At 34.9% G+C, this 20454-nt stretch overlaps 1 protein-coding gene across 1 annotated transcript in view; it reads left to right on the top strand.

Annotated features, from left to right (window-relative positions):
• Positions 1 to 20454, top strand: part of GPC5 (glypican 5) — a 575796-nt gene that overhangs the window by 295182 nt on the left and 260160 nt on the right. The window contains exon 7 of the mRNA XM_062487799.1: positions 6527 to 6689. Coding sequence (XP_062343783.1) covers positions 6527 to 6689 — 163 coding nt within the window. The remainder of the gene's footprint in view (positions 1 to 6526; positions 6690 to 20454) is intronic.

Genomic DNA, 20454 nt, shown 5'->3' on the forward strand with positions numbered 1-20454 from the left:
TGTGATTCTTATTTCCACTATTCAGGCAGCAACTGATTTGATCCTGAGGTAATAAAGGTATATCCAGAAAGCACAAAGGGTAGGTTAAAGCTGTGTTGCACAGTGCTGGCACTCAGCCACCTTTCTAATTTTTTCAGTTCAGTAAGCAGAATGAATGTCTATTTCTTTTTTTGTTCAGCTGAGTTAGCTCAGACTCGAGAGAAGTATTGTGTTACTTCCACCAGAATTTCAGGGTACTGGTGATTTTATGGAGAAGAATGAGTTTTCAAACTTGAAACACAGAGTTGTGGCCCTGGATGTAAGCAGAAAACAGTGTGTTTTGCTTGTACTTTGTGTTTAATCTCAAGAATATAAAGGCTACAGCTGGTTAGAAATCTCTTTTTGAAAATATTATTAAAAAACAAACCAAAACAAAAAAACAAAACAAAACAAAAGAAAGGAGCTGATGTACTTTACACAAAGCTACAACTTTTTATTAAAAAAGAAAAAACAACAAAACCATAGGGAACTATTACAAGGGACAATGAATTGCCATACTAGTGATCTAAATACCAGTCTCCAATATAAACTGGACTTTTAATATGCAATGCACAGTTTTGTTAAGGAAATTAAACTCTGCAGGAGACTCTGGCCTACAGATGTATGAATAGTTTTTATTAGAGATCACCAAAGGAAATGCTGATTTCTAAGTATTTGGTATGTTATGCTAAACAGAGTTTAAAAAATTAGTTTATTTCTCTCATTTGAACAAGTTCAAGGTAGCAATGCTTCTAGAAATAATTCTTCTGGATTTGACTTGATTAGCTAAATTGGGTTGACTACTGGTCTCCTTTAAGAGTCCCTCCAGAAGTACTGATGATGTGCACATAAATGAAAGTGAGGAAATACTATGAATGAGCTTAGTTCATACTGAACTGCAATAGAGCATTGAGATATTTTCATTGAAATACAATAAAATAAAATTTATAGAAAATCCATATTTCCTTCGAAGGTTTATGATGTAGAATAAGTAAGTAGGGTACTAAATTTTTGTATCACATCAGTTTCAATTGTATATACATAAATTTCATTGTCTTTCAGTGTTCATAATTCAGTGGACATTGTCCTTGTTTCAGCAGGGATGGAGTTAATTTTCTTCCTAGCAGCTGGTAATATGCTGTGCTTTGGATTTAGGGCAAGAATAACGTTGGTAACATAGCCACATTTTTAATTGTTGTTGAGCAGTGCTTACTCTGTCAAGGACTTTTTGTCATCTCTTACTGCCCTGCCAAGCAAGCAGGCTGGAGGTGTGCAAGAAGATGGGAGGGGACACAGGTGTGATAGCTGACCCCAAATAACCCAAGAGCTATCCCACACCATACAAAATCACATTCAGTGTATAATCTGGGCAGAGTTGGCCAGGGGCTGGTGGCCCAGTGTCGGTGGGTGGTGAGAAATTGCATTGCACATCGCTTGTTTGTGCATTCTTTCATCATCATTACTATTATTATTTGCTATCCCTTTTATGTCCTACTACACTGCTTTTATCCCAACCTATGAGTTTTGCCATTTTTCTGACTCTCTCCCTCATCCCACTGAGGGGGAGTGAGTGAATGTCTAGTGTTCCTGCTGAGTTAAACAACAACAGAGATTAAATCACTTGTATCTTCCTGCAAGGAGGAAAATACAAAATAGAGTACACTCTTGCCATTTCAGATTTACTTGAATGAATTAATATATTTGTGAGAAGCAGAAGGGGCCATTTTAGATTTTTACTTTAACCTCATACTTATCATGTCCTTGAACCTCTGAATTAATTCATGCTTTAAGACCAAAACCTATTTGAACCAGAAAAAAAACCAAAACAGAACCAAACAAAAAGAAAAAAAACAAACAACCCAAACCAAACCAAACCAAACCAAACAAACAAACATGCAAAAAGCCCCTTGCCACAAGCGTTGATAACTACTGGTTGTTATTGAAAAATTATTTTTATATAGACCAACCCATATATTTTCTAAATGTATGATTCTGGTAGCATATTTTTTTAAATTCACTTTGAATGTTAAAATAAAAGATATTGATTTATTTTCTATTTCTATATGCTTTAGCCTGCCAAATCTTTTAAATCTGTTATTTGCCATATAGGCACTTAGAGGGCTTATAAGGCTGGTTATATAAATTCTTGAGATCAAGAGTTTTTTGAGTGTACTAAAGGATGAGATCTGTAGTTAAAACAAAAAGATCTTTGGTTCCATTTTAATCACTGTAATGGAATTCACTTCTGGGCCATCCTCTCTGAACAAAGACAATGGGAATGGGATTTAGGAGTAATATAACACCCTGACTTAGTATTCCTATTTCTGTCCCCAAAGATATCCCATTAAAATCTTTGGCTAGAACACTGCTCTGGGTAATTCATATTCTGCTGGCTACCCAGGACACCCACAATTAATTTAAGAAACAGAATATTTTGTCTTTTAATATGCATGTAATACAATATTTAGACTTGCAAATTTACTTTTGTCTGTATTTTATTACTGTATGTGTTTTAAAATTCATGTAATTGCCTCACTTGCCAGATGAGATTTTCTTAGTTTGTCACTTCTTTTTGTTATTTAGTAGTTCTCCAGTTCTTGTGGCAGAAAAAGATTTATCATTGCCACTTTGTTTTTCATTTTGGCTTCCAGATCATTGGTACAAGTCTTAAATAATCTTGAAAGATTACAAGGTCCTATAGGGCTGTACAATAATCATAAGTCCTTAGTGATAATTTTCCTAATTATGCTCAGTCTCTCAGATTTGTTGGGAAGCTTCAAGTGCCCTCATAAGGTGCCTCTGTAGCTGCTGCAAGCAGTTCATTTTTTTTCCAAAATGTTACAGAGCAGTGAGTCATATATTTAGAGAACCCTGGAAGTACTTTAATACAACAGTGTAACTTCTGTAATGCAAATATTTTCATTCTAAAAGGTGAAATATCACAAAATTTATTAATGGTAATTTTTCGTATTCTAACCTTGTTCAGAATTGCTTTTGGGTCAAAGAAAGCATTCCACTAAGCCATCAGTCAAAGTCCTGAGAGGTATTTTGTCAACTGAGCACTAAAAGATCTAAGGGGGAGGCCAAACTTCCCAAAGCTCTGTAGGGAAGCTGTGAAGCTGAAGACTCCCAAGGACTGTTCAGTTCATTTACACCCAAATCATTCCCCCCCACACATGTACCATAGCAGTGGTGCACAAATGTCCTGGGAAAATAAAATGCCACCAGCAGAGGACATGCTTTTGATACTAAAGTCTTAGTTCAATAAACTTCCATCAACATCAAGAGCCAGCACATCTCTAATATTGGTGTATCTACTGCAGTCTCAGAACAGAGGTGAACTAACCCTTGCCATAACTCATTCAAATTAACACAGTTGCCAATAATATTTCCTGCATCCTCCAGTGAAATTGAAAGACAATAATGTGTGATTAAACTCATGGAGTTTGGGGTTTTGGGGGTTTTTGAGACAAAAAACTTGATAGAATAGAGAAAATTTCAGACAAAATAAAAAGAGAAAATACTATTTTACGCTATAAACACAACAGGAAAACAGTCATTGTACTTTTTGAAGGGCAGATTGTATACAGCTAGTAACCCTCTTCATTCAGCTGAAAGACCCAGTAGGTATATACAACAAAATTTTCCTGTTACAACATGTACTTATTTTCCTCTTAAAGAATAGCTTTGTAAAAAGTACAGCAAAAGAGAACAATTCTTTTAAACAACTTTTATCTTTATTTATAAAGTGAATTAATTTAGCTTTGAAGAACTATATGGATTTCTGGTTAATAGAAGAATTTATACCAAGATCCAAGCAAGATCCAAGTCTTGCTTAGTAGAGAACCAGCACTGAGACTCGTGAACTTATATGGAGACAATATTTCTTCTTGTACAATTAAGGAGAGTGAAGAGAATAACAAAGTCCAAATAACAAATGAGCTTACTCATTATTTAATCTCGAACTTTTCAAGTACAGTGAAAAGTTTGGAAAAAGTTGAAGAGACTTTTTCAATGTTGAACCTACCATTAAAGCAATAAGTGGGATTATCTGTATTTTTAGGTTTCTACTCACAAGTCAACAATGCATAATAATACAAAAAGGAAGAAAAAGAGAGGAAAGAGAAATAAAGGTCACACTGAAATTTAAAGAAACAACAAAATATAAAACCTTATTTAGTCAATATATTTCTAAGACTGAGAAGAGCTATAGAGGAGGATGCATGTTCTCAGGCTGAAAAATTGTGTGTACGTATATATAAACACACACAGGTATATATATATATATATATATACACACACACCAGATATATATGGTATTTGTGGTATTTTATATATATATATGGTATACTGTAGAAAATTTGGCAACACATTTTGTTAGAAAAACTGTCTTGCTGAAAGTTCCTGCCCACATTTATGCCACAGATCTCAGGGATAAAGAGTAACTTATCATACAACTGGCCCTGGGAATGTGTCACGATATGAACTGGGGAGAAAAATAAGTGTGGTCTTTAACTGAGTGCAGTTCATTAAACAGTCTGTCTTTTGTTTCAATAAATACTATTTTGTACAAGTACGGCATGGATTACACAATGAGCAGGCAGCAGGACAGTAGCACCAAGGAGCTTTTTTTCCTCTTTGCTAGGTAGTTTGTCTCTCAGGTAGCATATAAATGCCTAACAAAACTTTTGAATTAGAAGTGCTGCATAAACTGGTTTTGCTAATTCAGTGGTGAGCGGCATTCTCCTGTTCTTACACAGAGGAGCAAGTAGATTTTATAGAAGCATTGAGATTTATCTGAATGATCTCATAGTAGTGATTAAAATATTTTTTGTTGGGCACTGTACAGCACTTAACAGATCAAGTTATCTGGGAAGTGACTCTATAATCTGAAAATAAACTCAGTATATAGGTTGAATATATGAACCCAGTATCTTCCAACAAAGCAAACACGTTTTTGAAGGTATAAAACAACTGAGTCTGTTTCTAACTAATTAGTGTCTTATTTAAGGAGAAAGTACTATCTGATTATTAAATTGAATCTGAGGCAGTGAGGTTTTGGCTAGTGTAAAGAAATCTTCCTAGATTGAAGCATGAGTAATACACGAACCTGTACAAACTGGTGTTTTTGGATGAGATGATGTTGTAAGAATTATTAACATTTGTAAGAACCTGTTTTTTTATAGGTTATGGTGTTTATATTTATCTGACAGATAAACTGAACTGAATCTGAGTGGGGAAGAGGGCACATTGTTTGTGTATATAGGACAGTTGTACCACTAAGTATTTTAAAACTGTATGACAGTACTTGTACATTTGATAAATGAGAGAGAATAACATTATTCAGGTGATTGCTCAGCACTGCTCAACGGAGTGGAGAAATGTGTTAAACAAATCTCTACTATTTTCTTATAAGCCATGCAGATTGGCCATCTGTATGGTGAGGAATAAAAAGAAGCCAGAGAACAATCTTAACAATCTTTCTTTACTGGAATCAAATCATTACACTGCTTAGGCGAGTATTGACTATCCCTTTGTTTTATTTTACCTCACTTTTATTAGTTCTACCAAAGTAATGTCTGGATGTCCTTTGGAAATAATTCTCTCCATGCTAGACCTGCTTCCAACTGTAGTAGTTTGTTCTGCTGTTCCTTGGTCAAGCATTTGTTCATTCCAACACTTTTTTTTTTTCTAGTTTCTACTAGGTTTCTGTCTAACACACCAAGACCAGAACAGTATGTTTTGGATTCATCAATATAGAGCTGCAACACACCTCTCATACTATCATCAGATATTTCAAATATGAAAAATTCACATAAAGTAATAAATGTATCTTAAGTATCTGTAGACACCACATGGGTCTTTAAAAGCTCCAGGTCCAGCTGTTAAGTAGTACAGATGTTGTCTGCTCTAAGTGGGCCTCTAAGAAAGGGGCAACAAAGATTTTAGTGGGGTCTGTTGGGCAAATATTTTAAACTGAAGGAGGTTTGATTTAGATCACCTATAAGGAAGAAGATTTTGTAATGAGGGTGAAACGCTGGAACAGGATTCCCAATAAGGTGATAGATGACCCAGCCCTGAAAATATTCAAAATCAAGTTGGGTGGGGTTCTGAGCAAACTGGTCTATTTGAAGATGCCCCTGCTAATTGCAGGGGAATTTGGACTAGATGGCCTTTAAAGATCCTTTCCAACCCAAACTTTTCTATGAGTCTATGTACTTATCGGTTCCATTTGGCCTCTGGTCCAGAAATTGTGGCCTGATTTTCTTTTATAAACATTTTAAGATAGTTTGTGGGTTTTTAATTAAAACTAAACTATACATCTCCAAATACCACTCTTTTAAATCTATCTGTAAGTCAGGGTTAAAAAAAAAAAAATCAAAATTCTCATTTTGTCGATCCTGAAATTTTCAAATCAGGTAATTACTAGGGACATATATAAAGTTTTGGGTACTCACTGAAGCTCTCCTTATGTACTGGTAACTTGCATACTATATCTTGTCTTCAGCTGTTGCAGGGCAAATCATTTCCAAAATATGACAATTGGGATGTCCAACAAACAGGCAGTGGTGGAGGTGTATATGAACAAATCAGTGGTGATTGTGATGATGAAGATGGTTGTGGAGGATCTGGAAGTGGAGAATTCAAAAGGGTCCTGAAAATTACAGACCGTAAGTCCATGATTCTGTTTCCTTCATGCATTTAAGCAGTAAATTGGCTTATTTTCCATTAAAACATACCACTGAATTATCTCGGAAAAGAAGTGAAAAGTTGTCCATGTAGCGTTTCCAAGATTTACAAGAATAGGCCTGCAATTATAGGATTTCTGTGAGCACAGTATCAATATGAGCATCAGCTTCATAATGACACGTTAAAATATACTTGGCATAATACAGACTTAACAGAGTATTTTAGTCAAATCATAGGTGTAAAGTGACATACCCCTCTGAGTTATTTCATTAACATAAGAGATCTGGCAGTTAAAAAGAGAAACTGTACTAATTTTGGATGGAACTGTGGCAAACTATGAGGCAAACTCTGTGCATGAAGCTGCATTTAATGGAGAACTATTGGAACTAATGTACTATAGCACTCAGCAATAATGCCACTGCTGTTTCTCATGCATCTTTCTACTTTTCTTACATATTTTTTTTTATGTAGTTTGAGGGTTTGTTTGGTTGCATGTTATTTTTGTTTTGTTTATTCTCTGAAGTACATTCGTAATAATTTGTATTTAAAGTCCTGTGGTTGTGCACTTGAATGGCACAGAACTCCAACCATAAGCAAAGTAAGTTACTACTTCTCTGAATCAGGAAATTTTTCAGCATGTGTTATTTCTCTTCCCAGTGTAGAAATATAGGCAGGGATGGTGGCAAGAGATGAAATTTTTAATCTAAACTCCATTTCTAGATTTTGCATTTTTTTCCTGCATTTTGCATTATCTATATTCACTGAATTTGAGGGTGCTGCCTGTTTTCAGGTTTAGATGTGAATCCCAGGTCCTTTTTGACTTGACAGTGAAGTGGCAATTTAAAAATGTGGCTATAGGGGACCTGCAGTTTCCTTTTTTTTTTTTTTTTAACTGCTGGAAAAATGTGACAGAACATTCTAGGGCATGCCTTTACAAGTTATATTGGAATCAGCCTAAGATCCTCTTGCACTGACACTTAGTCTATACATTTCCAAGTCCTACTAGAAGTCTAGATGGGATTTTGAGCAATATCCAAAAAAGTTTGGACACTTACTTCCTTAGAGTGCCCTTGGAGGTTTAACTTTGGAGAAAGAAGTTAAGAGTTCAAATATTTAAAACCAGATGTTCTTCGTAATACTGTATATATCTCATATCTATTTGATAATGACACACTGTGGTATTGAAGGACTATAAAATAGTCTTAGAATGTGACTGGAGCTATTTAAAAAGTATTAAATTACTAAAGAATTTCAAGAACAGTATATTTTATTTCACTCTCTTCTACTGCATTAGAATTTTCTTCATATTGATATATTTAGTACAATCTTTTCAAAATGTCAGAATTATAATTAGCCTTCATATTCTCTTTATACTACATCTTCTGAATTGCTAGAACTATAGGCTATGTGTGAAATTTGCATGTAATTCTGTTTCATTTGAACTTTTTCTAAGATATAGAACAAAACCATGAATCTATACTGTTCAATATTTTGACTTGTGCATAGATCTTGATCTACTAGTACCTTCCATGAGAGGTTTTGATTTCATGGATTTATGCTGGCATGCATTTCCTTTTTGGAATTCAACTCAAAAGTTGTCTTTAATGTGTACCAGGAAGAGTCCTACTTTGTTTTGGGTGTCAGATATGGACTATTAAACAGAACAATTAAAGCATTCAATTTTGTAGATTTTTGTTAACATATAGATCAAGAAATTTTTTTTTTCCAGAAATCACTTTTGTTGTTAAGTATATGTTAAAGTGTATGTTTAAGATAAATGAAGCCAGTGTTTGAAAAATTTTCATATTACATCACTGATATATGAATAGGAATTTAAAGTTAGGTTTAAAGTGGAAAACAATGTATTTTAGTAAGAAAACAAAATTATCTTCTCAAGACTTAAGATTGTATATGAGGAACTAGAGTTGAAAAAAATATAAACATTATAATAATTTAGGCTCATATTTTAATATCTATATTTTACATATATTTATGCAAAATATATAATTTTGTGTAATTTTCTTAGCTTGGGGTTACTGGTATCAATTAAAAGCTAAGTAAGATTTTAAACTCCTTGATTTTACACTGAAATTTTACACTGAAATTTTGATTCACTGTGATGATATTGCTTACAGCTCCTTGAAAAGTATGTCTGAATTTCAGGTAAGCCTACAAGTTGACTACAATATGTTTGATCCTCAGCATTAGGTTCTTTATGGAATCATATAGTTAGTGTTATTTTTCCTTATCAAGAAACTTTTTGCATTCTTTTACTTCTGGACAACTTTGCCTTCTCTCATAATCAGCCAGGAAAGAAAGGGGGATTGCTACATATTTTTTTTCCAGGTCCTAGCCATAGCCCAAGCTATTTTTTTTGTAGCTTCTGCAGACATTTTCACCAAGGAGATAATACTGTGTGCAACAAGTTAATGATCTTAATAAGTTATTAAAGTTTGGTACAGAGCCAGCCCCTTTTATTACATTGCTGTGTATAAAAATAAAGACACATGCACCTTTTTTTTTGGGTGCCATGTCATTGCTTTTTGGACGTGTGTGTGATACTCAGACCCAGAAGGAACAGAATGGAAGGAGGGGATATATTTCTGCCAAAACAAACTTGTACTACCAATTTTATGTGTACATATAGCTTGTGAAGTGAAAGATAACTTGTTTCCACACTCAGTGCTAGAGATGTAAGAACTGGTTTCATTTGGTGCTGAAGACTTACAAATGTGTGGTGACAGCTTTTAGGCTTTAGAAGGAGGGTGAAGACATCTGGTATTTGTAACACAGAAGTGATAGCCTTGCATTACAAAAATGTTTAAAATGTGTTATACTTTGAAAAAAATCTAGTTTTCCTATCAAACAGTCAATCATTACATTATTTTCAATGTTTCAAATTGCTACAGTTGTGCTGACTGGTTTGCTCCTTCATAAGTACTTTTAAAATATGGTAAATCAGTGCAGTTATTAGAAGAAATGATACTAGAAAGGAATGTGTACTTTAAATGTATAAAATAAACAGTAGTATAAAGTCTTGACACTTCATTTGCTAGTTTTATTCTCCTCTAACCCAGGAGCTCCCACAGGACTATTTCATGCGTCACAATGAATTACCTCTTTGAAAACCCCTGCAGAATGCAGCAGTAATAACAACAAATACTTATCACCTACATATTGATTTGAATCTGTTTTCAAATAGCTCTGTGTGCAAGGGCTAATCCAAATACCACTCCACTGAGGTTCTCAGTACCACCCATCAAAATTCTCATAATACTTATAGCAAGACCACCGATTCTCTAAAAAGTTCTCTACCACTAGTTTGTCTTTCTTTGCTCATTTTAACATGGAACACACATTTCTTTACTGCAGCCAGAGATCTCCTGTTTCAGGGCTCAAATATGCAGAAATATCGAGGATATCTTTGTGCTTAAGATATATATGGGCAAACCTTGTCTTCCACTTTTTTTTTTTTTAATCTCACCTGATATTCATCCTCTTTGAAGAAGTCTCCAACATGTTTAGTTTCTCAGGCTTTATGTTGTGATCTCTATATAAATAAACCAGTCTATGTCACTTGCCTGACATTATACTACATTCTCAAATCTCAAACATCCTTTCTCCTCTCTCTGCTCCTTCACCCACTTCAGCATAGTTGCTTTTCTCATTGTTAAATCTGATTCTGGTGGCATATTCTGGGAACAAAACTACTTTAAACTGGCAATAAAATCTCCATTATGATGTCTGCCATCTGTTAAATTCTTTTAAACTCTCATCTACATTCTGTTACCTCAGTAAACTAAGACATCCCTTATGTCTGAGTAGGATTTCAGGTTTTATTTACACACGAGAGTATTCTTCTTAATTCCTGAATGTTAATGTGAGGTGTTATTCAGGTGTCTTTGGAAGGACTACATGACTTCACTGTTCATAGTTCACTCAGCTCAGAACATCTCAATTCTATTAAAAATGAATAAGAAAAATAAAAGTTATTGCTGTGATTGCCACCCTTGATCTAAATATTGCACTAATTTTTAACAATAGCATTCTCATAGACTATTGTTAATTGAGAGGCTAGGGGGATCTCACCCTTTTTGCATAAAGACTGTCTTAATCTGAGCTCTTTTTTCTCATATCCTTGTCTTTTGTAGAGCTGAAAATCTTTTGAAGCGAAAGATTTATTGAAATTAGTACATTCCCGTTAAAAATTTACATTTTTCACAATTAGTATTTACTTTTAGAGTGAAGATACCTATTGTCAACACATATGGAGTTCAAAAGATTTTTCTGTGTGCATGGTGTCAAGTGTTGGCACAATAACATACGATGATATAAATTACTGAAGGATAAAAAAAAGACAAAGGATAAACAAGTTCCAAATATTTCCACAGAAACAAACAAACAAAAAAAACCCCAAAAAATTAAACTAAAAAAGCTAAAAACCAAAACAAAACCACTTTTGGATTCCTAAGCATAGAACTGTCACCAGCCAGTGAAGTTTGAACAGGTAGAGTTGCCAGCTGCATAACAACATGAAGCACTGTGGTGGGTTGACAGGTGCCAGGTGGCACCAAACTGTGCAGCACTGTGAGGGCTGCTATGGGAAGATGACCTCCAGCTCAGCCTGAACCAATGCTAGCAGTGAAAGAAAAACCAAAAGGATTCAATTTAAAATGCCTTGTAAAAACTGAGAAAATTTACAATATAATTTTCTTATGCAGTATTTTGAAAATAGGTGTGACAGGCATAATGATATTATGCATTGGAAAAAAAATAAAAGTTGATATTTCAATTTTTGGGTGTTTTCCATTTAAAGAGCATCATCTCTCTCTCTTAATACATCTTCTCTTGAGTCAATATTTGTACTTCTTGAGTGACAAATTTAACCTGAGTAATGGATTGAAACTGTACTGTCAGGTTGGATTGTTAATTCAGAAACAAATAAGGGGCAGGGTTATGTAAAATTTACACAGAAATAAAGTCAGATAATACAAAATTCCGTATTTTGCAATGGTGTATTTTTTGCCTTGTGTTAACATGTTACATCCACATGAAGATTTTTATCACAGCAGCTATCAAACACAAAGAAGCACAATTGCTCTTCAAAGATTTTAAGTTATCATTTAGTGTTTAGTGAGCACACTCACTGGTCTAAAACTGCACATCAGAGCAATGTAATTATTACAAACGACCTGAATTAATAACATGGGGTTCTTTTTGCTGGGAATTACCTTATAATAATACCACTAATTCCAAAGTTACCAGAAATCTGGAGTCTTTTACTATATACTATCTCACTGAATGAATGTATAAATATTTGCACTCATGATTACCAGTAAAGAAACAAACTTCTGGCAAAGTATTAATGTTTATTGCTTTCTCAACCATTCTTTTCTATTTCCTGAGTAAAATTAATAATAGGTGTCATAGCTACATACCAGGATAAAGAATGTCCTACATGTTTTTTTTTATTTCCACAGCAGTAGAATGCAAAGTAGCCAGTGCCACTTTTACAGAAGTGCTGTTGTACAGCACCTGCCTGTTAAACAAATCCTGGTTCATTACTTCCTAGTTTTTAAAAACTTCCAAAAACCCCCTCCTGCCTACCGCTTTATGCCTTCCAAACATGAGCACAGATGATATACTCCAGCATGTCCTTCTCTGCTCTGGATTCTTCCATCAAGACTATAGGTCTTGAAGAGCTCCTTTTTGGAATAATCAGAAAAATACAGAATATGGTATTGTGTGGTCAAGGTGTCATGCAGGTTGTTTATGATCAGAACTGGTATGCTATACATCAGAATAAAATTGGTATCTTGGTGGAGATAGACACTTTATGTGGTAATGGATTAATAAAAGAGTAATTTATCAGCCTGTAGAGCCCTAAGACTCCAATTAACTCCTCTCCATGGATTTATGCATTCCCTTCTAACTTTACACCAGCGTGGACATCCTTCAGTCTATTTTCTTGAATAGAGAGAGGGGAAAAAAATCCCAAAATTCTTATGATTGGTCTTACAGATAATAAACACCTTAAAGCTTTCAATCAGCAAGTTACATCCTGAATGAAGAACTAATACATAATTTCCTTATTCCACCTAAATCTTTTGCCAAACAGCACAGAAGCAATTACAGTGGTACAGAAAGCCAAGTACAGATACAGCCCTTGCTCAAATTGACCTGACAGTTAATGTCAAGTTTCCTACTGTGGACTGTAAGTTTTAATTTTGAATGGTACTCTTAAGAAAAGTGGAGAGTAAAAACACCTTCTGTGTGGAAGTTTTTGCCCTACATAAGGCAAGGCTGTATTCCCTCTTTCAAAATGGGGTGGATTGTTTTCTGAGTTCCTTCATTTCCCATTCCTCCTCTACAAGGATCTTTCAGACATGTCTCAAAGATAAACCACCAACTATAAACAGAATTTTGAGATGGGGAATAAAAACAGACCTTTTCTTGATAGATTCGTAAGGTTATAAAAAGCCCACATTCAATTCTTTAAAATCCGTCAAGAACTATCACTAAATGCCAGTTCTTCTAGCTAAGCAAGAAATGGTTAACCATATCCATTCTACAAACACAGAATAAAATGTGAGTATAAATGCAAATAGTTTATGTGATACCATAAAAGTTGTGTTATTCGCTAATCCAATCCCCTCGAATGAGCCACTGGAATACAAGTTAAGGCTAATCCTTCAAAAAGCAGCATACTGTCCCAAGTACATTTTTTCCTACCTTTACCTATTGTAAGTGTCTCTCTGTGGTGCAAGGATTGTGTAGTTAGAAAGAGTAGGAGATAATCAGGTTACGTCTCTACAGCTATGCTTAAAGCCATTCAGGCTGACATATAAACTAAAACCAGAATAACTTCACTAATCTCTGACCTGAATTTAGGTATTTCTTTTTTTTTAATCCCCGCCCCCCCCCCCCCCCCCCCCCCCACAAGACATTAAAATTCTTTATCTGTTGTATATTAGGTTATGGACTATTTATTTTTGCATGTGCATCTGATATATGCAAAATCAAGTCAAAATACACTGCTAGTTTATGCAAAGTATTGTGAATTGGAAAATAATAAGACTAATATGTTAGGTTTGAAATTAGTTCTGATGACTTCTTTCTGAGGAGGCATTATTTCACTGACTTCATATGAGTTTGTATTTTCCAGAGAGACCACATAATTAGTTTAGTTGCAGTTACAAAGTTCTAATTGTATTTTTAAAGGCGTTACCTTATAATAATACCACTACTCCTGAAGTTACCAGAAATTTGGAGCCTTTTAATGCATGTATTATTTCATTGAACCAATGTCACTATTATATATTAATAATTTCTGATTTTAATTGATTATAATTCAATAAATAAATAAATACTCATTATTTGTTAATGTGTTCTTTGAAATGTGTTTCATAATGTATTAAGGATATGAAGAGAATTTTTTTTATTACTCTTGATCTCTGTATTCAAACCACCTTTACTGTTTTATCAAACACTTCCATTAATTCAGTGGACAAGGATTTATATTTTCTTGTATATAAAACAAAAATGAGGTGTTTGACTGAAAAAATGCATTCCTTTTCATTTAATTATATTTTAAATCAATCCCTTTCTCTAGCAGTGACATGTAGTCCTCAAAGACCTGAGAGTTTTTACTTCAAATAAGCCCTCAAAAGTCAATGTATCTTTAAAAAACAGATTTTCTGAATAGTCGCTTTCATCTCCAGTTACCCTTATGACTGATTTTATTGTGCCTAGAAAATCTTGCTATATGAAATTCTTCATAAGTTTGTCGTTTTCTTTTTAAGTCTGTTCATGGGTTTTTTTTTTTGTTTGTTTGGTTTTTTTTTGTTTTTTTTTTTGGCAGGAGGAGGGAAAGAGCAGCATCTCACTCTTGATGTTCCATTTCCCATACTGCCTGTGATAGTTTTTATTATTCACTTTAGGTGATTCTTTTACTCTTCCAGTTTACTTCTACTCTAGTGACCAAAAGCCTCAAAATGAGTTGCCTTTTTTTTTTTTTTTTGGTAGAAATTAACTGGTTTTATTTCTTTGAGTGAGAGAAAATAAAAAGCTAACCTTGATGTAGTTTGAAACTATTATCATGTTCTAGTAACAACTCCTTTAAATGGTCATATTAGCTACTTCAAGTAGACAGTAAAAATGCTACCTGTTGCCATCCAAAATCTAAACATGAATATTAGAGGACAGCTATAGCCTACTGTGTGTTTCTTTTTTTCCTTAGAATGCAATCCTACTTTAATAATGATAGACACAGAGACAGGATTTTTCTTCATGAGCTAAAAAATTTAGACTTCTATTATAGCCACTGTAAAGATATAAACACATATCACTGAAAATGAGTAAACACAGGAGGGCACAGTTCATTAGTCCTTTAGGATGAGATTTGTGCCCTACAATCCTTATTTCTCTCAACTCATTGTAAAACAACAAGCTTCAGTAGCTTAAGCACAGATATTTAAAGTTAGTTAGAAAACACCTTCCTGAAGTTAGGTTCTTTTGCATTCATTCTGATTCTGCTTCAATATTGATTTTTATTTTTAGATAAGGGTTAAATATCTTGCATTGTACTTCACATTCTTATTGTCAGTTCACTAATGACTTCTTGAAATAAAAAAAAAGAGGGGGTAGTTTCAAATACAGCTAATAAGACCTGTAAAACAGAATTCATGCTGTCTCAAAGCCCTAGTTTGCTGGGAGAAGAAATCATTCTTATTTTCCATCATCTGTGATGGAGAAATTGGCTACTGGTGAAAAAAGAATTGGGAATGTCTGTAAATCCCATGGTGTGCTTTGTTATCAAACTGTCTTGGTATCTTTTAGACCTGTTTCTCCTTTTAGATTTCAAACACAAAAATAAATGTAAAGCTACAGCAACCCAAAACTTTCATAGCCACTACATGAATAAGGAATTATTTAACTGAATCAAAAAGGAATTTTAAAACACTTTAAATCTACTTATGAAAGAATCTATCCTTTTTCAAAGTTGAGAATCATATCAGACTGTTATCTTTCTATTTCTAAAAGAGACTGCAACCATGATAAATGTCACACTTTGGTTTACTCGAAGGCGATTTATAGTCAAAGGTAGCTCTTTGGTCTGTCATGCACCTCCAGACTTTATTATATTCTTCTAGAAAATCAAAGTGTGTGTGATCTCCTGAGAGTTCCCTTTGCAACCTGTGCAGAGACTAAAATTAGATTAGTTTCATATTTGTGTCTTCCACTATTAATGATTATAACTCCAATGCCTTGACTAATCTGCTTCTCAGTAATTCATGCTCAGACCATTTGCTAACTTTTAAGTAAAAGAGAACAAATTAATTTGTGTTTGCTACAGAAATTTAGCACTGTCTTTTTTATTCCTCATGAAACAATATGTAAGGGAGATACAAGCCTAAGAAAGATCTAGATCTTAAAATCTGCAAAACTTGTGTGTGTGTGTGTGTGTGTGTGTGTATATATATATATATGTCTACACTTACATAAATCATCAGAAGTTCCCTAAAAAGAGTGAAACTATTCACAGTACTTATTCATAACCTGTATTCTCTAAAATAATGTATCTAGAAGGCAGCAAGTGGACTTTCCTTTTCTTTTGTTATTTTAAAGGGAAGTGGAAAGGAAGAAAAGAATTCTAATCTGGTTTAGGATTGTGATGTCTCATTTCTACAATCAGTCCAATAATAGGCATTAGTACCGATTTTAAGTTTCTGGTATTAAATGTATGGAAAAGGTTTTTGCATGGCTGTGTGGAAAAGTTTTTTGCAAAGCAAAAAACTAGAGCAAACACCTAATTGGTTGAGTGGGACTGTTGCTTAGAAACGCTGTCATTTTTGCAGATCATTTCAGGAATCTGTTTCTGTAGGTTGTCACTGGTTTATCTTGATTGTATGAACTCTGTTTCCAGTGTCTGTAGCAGAAACTATCTCAGATTAATTAAACCTTATACTCTAGATGCCTACATTTAGATAAATTAAATTGGACAGAAATTCCATTTGTTGGGTTTTCAAAGGTTGACTAACTAGAACAACTTTCCCAGGTATGGCCAGTAGCAGTGAGGTTAGACATGCTTAACATGAGTTATTTTCCTTACTTAGAGCCCCATTAAGCAGACACTTCTCAAGGCCAGTAGATGTGCTTAAGGAAGGGAAAATCTCCTTCTTCATTGTGATATACCCAGCTGCAGAAAGAAAGGGCTATGCCGCAGCTCAATAAACACAGACTTCATTGAAGCATCCTTTGTGAAACCATGTAGTCACTAGTATTTTTTGTATCAAGCCCATTACGTCTATGAAACATGGATCTTTTCTCCCATTTGAATTCCTTTCTCAAGTTTATGCTGCCTGCAGTCATCCCCAGGTAGATGCTTTTACAGTACAAGCTGAATTTAGTGCTTTCTGAGTAGCTGCTACATTTCTCATACAGGCATATGAAACAGGGAGAAAGGATAAGTCAGATTTCTAGAAACCACATGAAACCCTTGTTTTGATTTTATTATCACTAATGCTCTAAGGACTGTGGACATAAGTCAGTCAATGTAATTTTAATTCAGGAACAAAATGACACAGACCTGGCCTGGAGAAGCAAAATTGTGGCCTTGAGAAGAGGGATAGGATGAAATAAAATGTCTAAGAATCAGAAACTACCAAAGAGTGGATTTTTTGTGGAAAACGTTTGATTGAGATGTCCGAATGAGAACAAGTCTGAAGAGAGAAGGATGTAAGAGAGAAATGCAGAAATGTGCTTAGACACTACCTTAACCCTGTCTCTTCCAGTTTTTCATTTTTTCCCCAAAGTTCATAGTCTTAAATAGAAATGCTCATGGATCCTGGATCAATGGATCATGTGATCAGCTTTGGGATGTGAGAAACACTGCTTATAGCACTTGCACAGCTGATAGTGATGTAGAAAGTATAATACTCTTAAGGGAATCTTACGGATTGTAACTGACATTTGGAAAATATGTCAGTTTCTAGAGTGGAGACAGCTAGCTGTTAAAAAAACTACTTCTGAAATGTCAGGGAGCAAAACAAGAATATGGGAGTTGTTCTAAAAGCAAGCTATATATGAGCTAAATACTGCAAAATAATAATTGACTACATATTGTGTTGTTGCCTTATGTATATAAACACAGTTGTTAGCAAAAAAAAAAAAGGAAAAGAAAGGAAGGAACTATTAGTTATTTCCTAATAAAATTGTTCAGCAAAAGCTAATTATAGATAAAAATATTGATCATATATTGTGACTTGCAGAAGACCTTGAGATTTATGAAAATATCTATTGTTTGTTAAGTGTTTACTAATTAAAAGGGCACATCAGGGATTTTGTTTCTGATAACTGAAAATGCCTACTCATATATTTAAATGAAGATAACAAGGAACTTGAATATTTTTGTTTCCAGGCTGCAATTTGCTTATCTCTGGTAGTTCCAAGACTTAGACACATAAGACACCTGGACACACCTCGAATACAGGCAAACTAAAAGTACGGACTATCATTTGCAAATTAATTTAGCTGAGGAGGTGGTCTCTGCTGCCCACCTTGCCCATCCTCTGGTGTAGCTCTTCTAGCCACTATAGTTGAACCACAGATGATGCTGTTTAATACAGACCAAAACTTTGAGGCAAACTGAATGTGCTTCTGCTATATATTAATATAGATGTGCAGGGTTGATTTGGTTGATTACCAGATAGCCACTCAGCTGTCCTCTAACTCTCTGTCCTCAACAAATAATAATAATTAGAAAAAATTGTGATAAGACAAAAGCTTTCTTATGTCAAGATAAAATTAGAAAGATCACTTACCAATTAACATCGCAAAAATGAAAAGACTCAACTTCAAGAAAGTTAATTTCTTGCCAATTAAAATAAACTCAGATGGTAAAACCAAACAGCTTCACCCCCATCACCCACTTCTTTTCAATCTATGTTACTGCTTCATTCCCAGCTCCTTTGCCTCCTTCTGAGACTGAGTGTTGCAGGGGTGACAAGGAGAGGGGATTGATTGCAGCCAGTTCGTAACATTTCCTTTCTGCTGCCTTTTCTCATCACATTTTCTTCCCTGTGCCATTGTGGGTCCTCTCCAAAAGCTGCAGCTGCTTTCAGGGAACATCCACCTCCAAAACGAGGTCCTTCTCAGGCTGCAGTGGGGTAATCAGCTTCTCTCTGGGTGCTGCAGGAGAATCTCTGCTGTGTTCCTGGAGCACCTCTTCCCTCTCCCTTCTTCACCCTGGTGTTCAGAAGGTTGTTTCTCTCAGTTTCCCTCAATCCCACCACCGTCACCTCCTCCTTCTCAGTGATAAGCAGAAATTTGCCCTTTTTAAAATTCATTTTCCTTGAGGCACCACAGTCATGACTGGTGGGTCTAAGCCATACCCTGTTGATGGAGCTACTGAATCCTGCTGAAAATGCCTGTGTCATGCATGAGGCATCCCAGTCTCTCCTCACAGCTGCCACCCCTCCAGCCCCCACTGCCAGCAGTGGGGCACACAAACCCAGTGCAATTGCACACTGGGCACTGGTGTGTCAGGTAACACAGGTGAGTCCTGTCTTTGTCAAGAGGGAATCACTTTGGAAGTGGGGCCAAGGGGACAGGCTGAGCTTAATCACTCGCTGTGGTCATGAGCCAGCTCTCTGGCCAGTCCTGTGGGCTCAGCTGAGAGTCATCTGCTTATGTACACTCAGGACTTGAGGTGCTCCTGTTCCTGTACCAAGTATTTTGATAGAGTCAGGATTAGGTTCGTTGAGACAGTCACTAGCTACGAAAATCCCAATAGCTTTACACCTTTACACTGTGAAAAATGGCCCTGTGATTGATAATGGTGTTTACAACTTCCACCAAAAAAAAAAAAAAGGGAAAAATTCAATAGATAGTAGAAAAAATTTAACTTCTCACTATCTGTGTTCAGAACCTGTGTGCCCTTTCAGGCTCATACGAGTAGACTGGAAAGTTGCTGCTTCTGCTTCTCAAGATTCACTCTTATTTGAATGCACTGCTCAAGACATGTGATGCATAACGACATAGAATATACATAGAAAATATATAATTAAAGAGATAGTGACTAAAAGCTGTGAGCTCAGTAACATTTTTATGAAGTTATGAAGTAGTTTTCTAGTAAAATTTCAAATGTAATATTCAGTTCATTAGCAATTCTCATCATCCCCAAATCCATAAACATTATTTTATTTTATTGTGTAGCAATTTCTAAGAGATGTGAGTCATAAAATGTAAAATAAAGTGTTTAGATATGGATTCAAAAAGAGAACAATCCGATTTTATTTCTCTTCTAGTTAGTGCTATTCTTTTTTTCCCCTCCTTTTTTATTGCTCCTTCCTTTTTCTAATTAACTACCATTTGTCATTTTATATCAACTGACATAATTATAAGTCATTAAGTAGGATACTAATAGCCTTAGAAGCAGTTGCCTCATACATAAACTCTTGTGTCCAAACGGCCACTTAGCAAAGAAGTGGGTTTTAATTTCTCACCATTCATTACTATTTCAATTGCTCTAAGCAGAATAATTGAGGAACAGCAGGTGCTTTTTATTTCAGTTCTTTAGTCTTGTTTCTTGACTTACCTTTTTTAAATAGCAGTGTTTTTTCACAGCAAGAAGGCAATTAATTCTTCTGTATGCCAGAAGATGCCACTGTTAGCACTCGCTTACAAACAGTAAAGACTGATGACAGAGAAGGACGTGAATATTATCAGATACAGGATCTGATTGAT

The sequence above is a fragment of the Cinclus cinclus genome, chromosome 2 (genome assembly GCF_963662255.1).
Source record: "Cinclus cinclus chromosome 2, bCinCin1.1, whole genome shotgun sequence".
Taxonomy (NCBI): domain Eukaryota; kingdom Metazoa; phylum Chordata; class Aves; order Passeriformes; family Cinclidae; genus Cinclus; species Cinclus cinclus.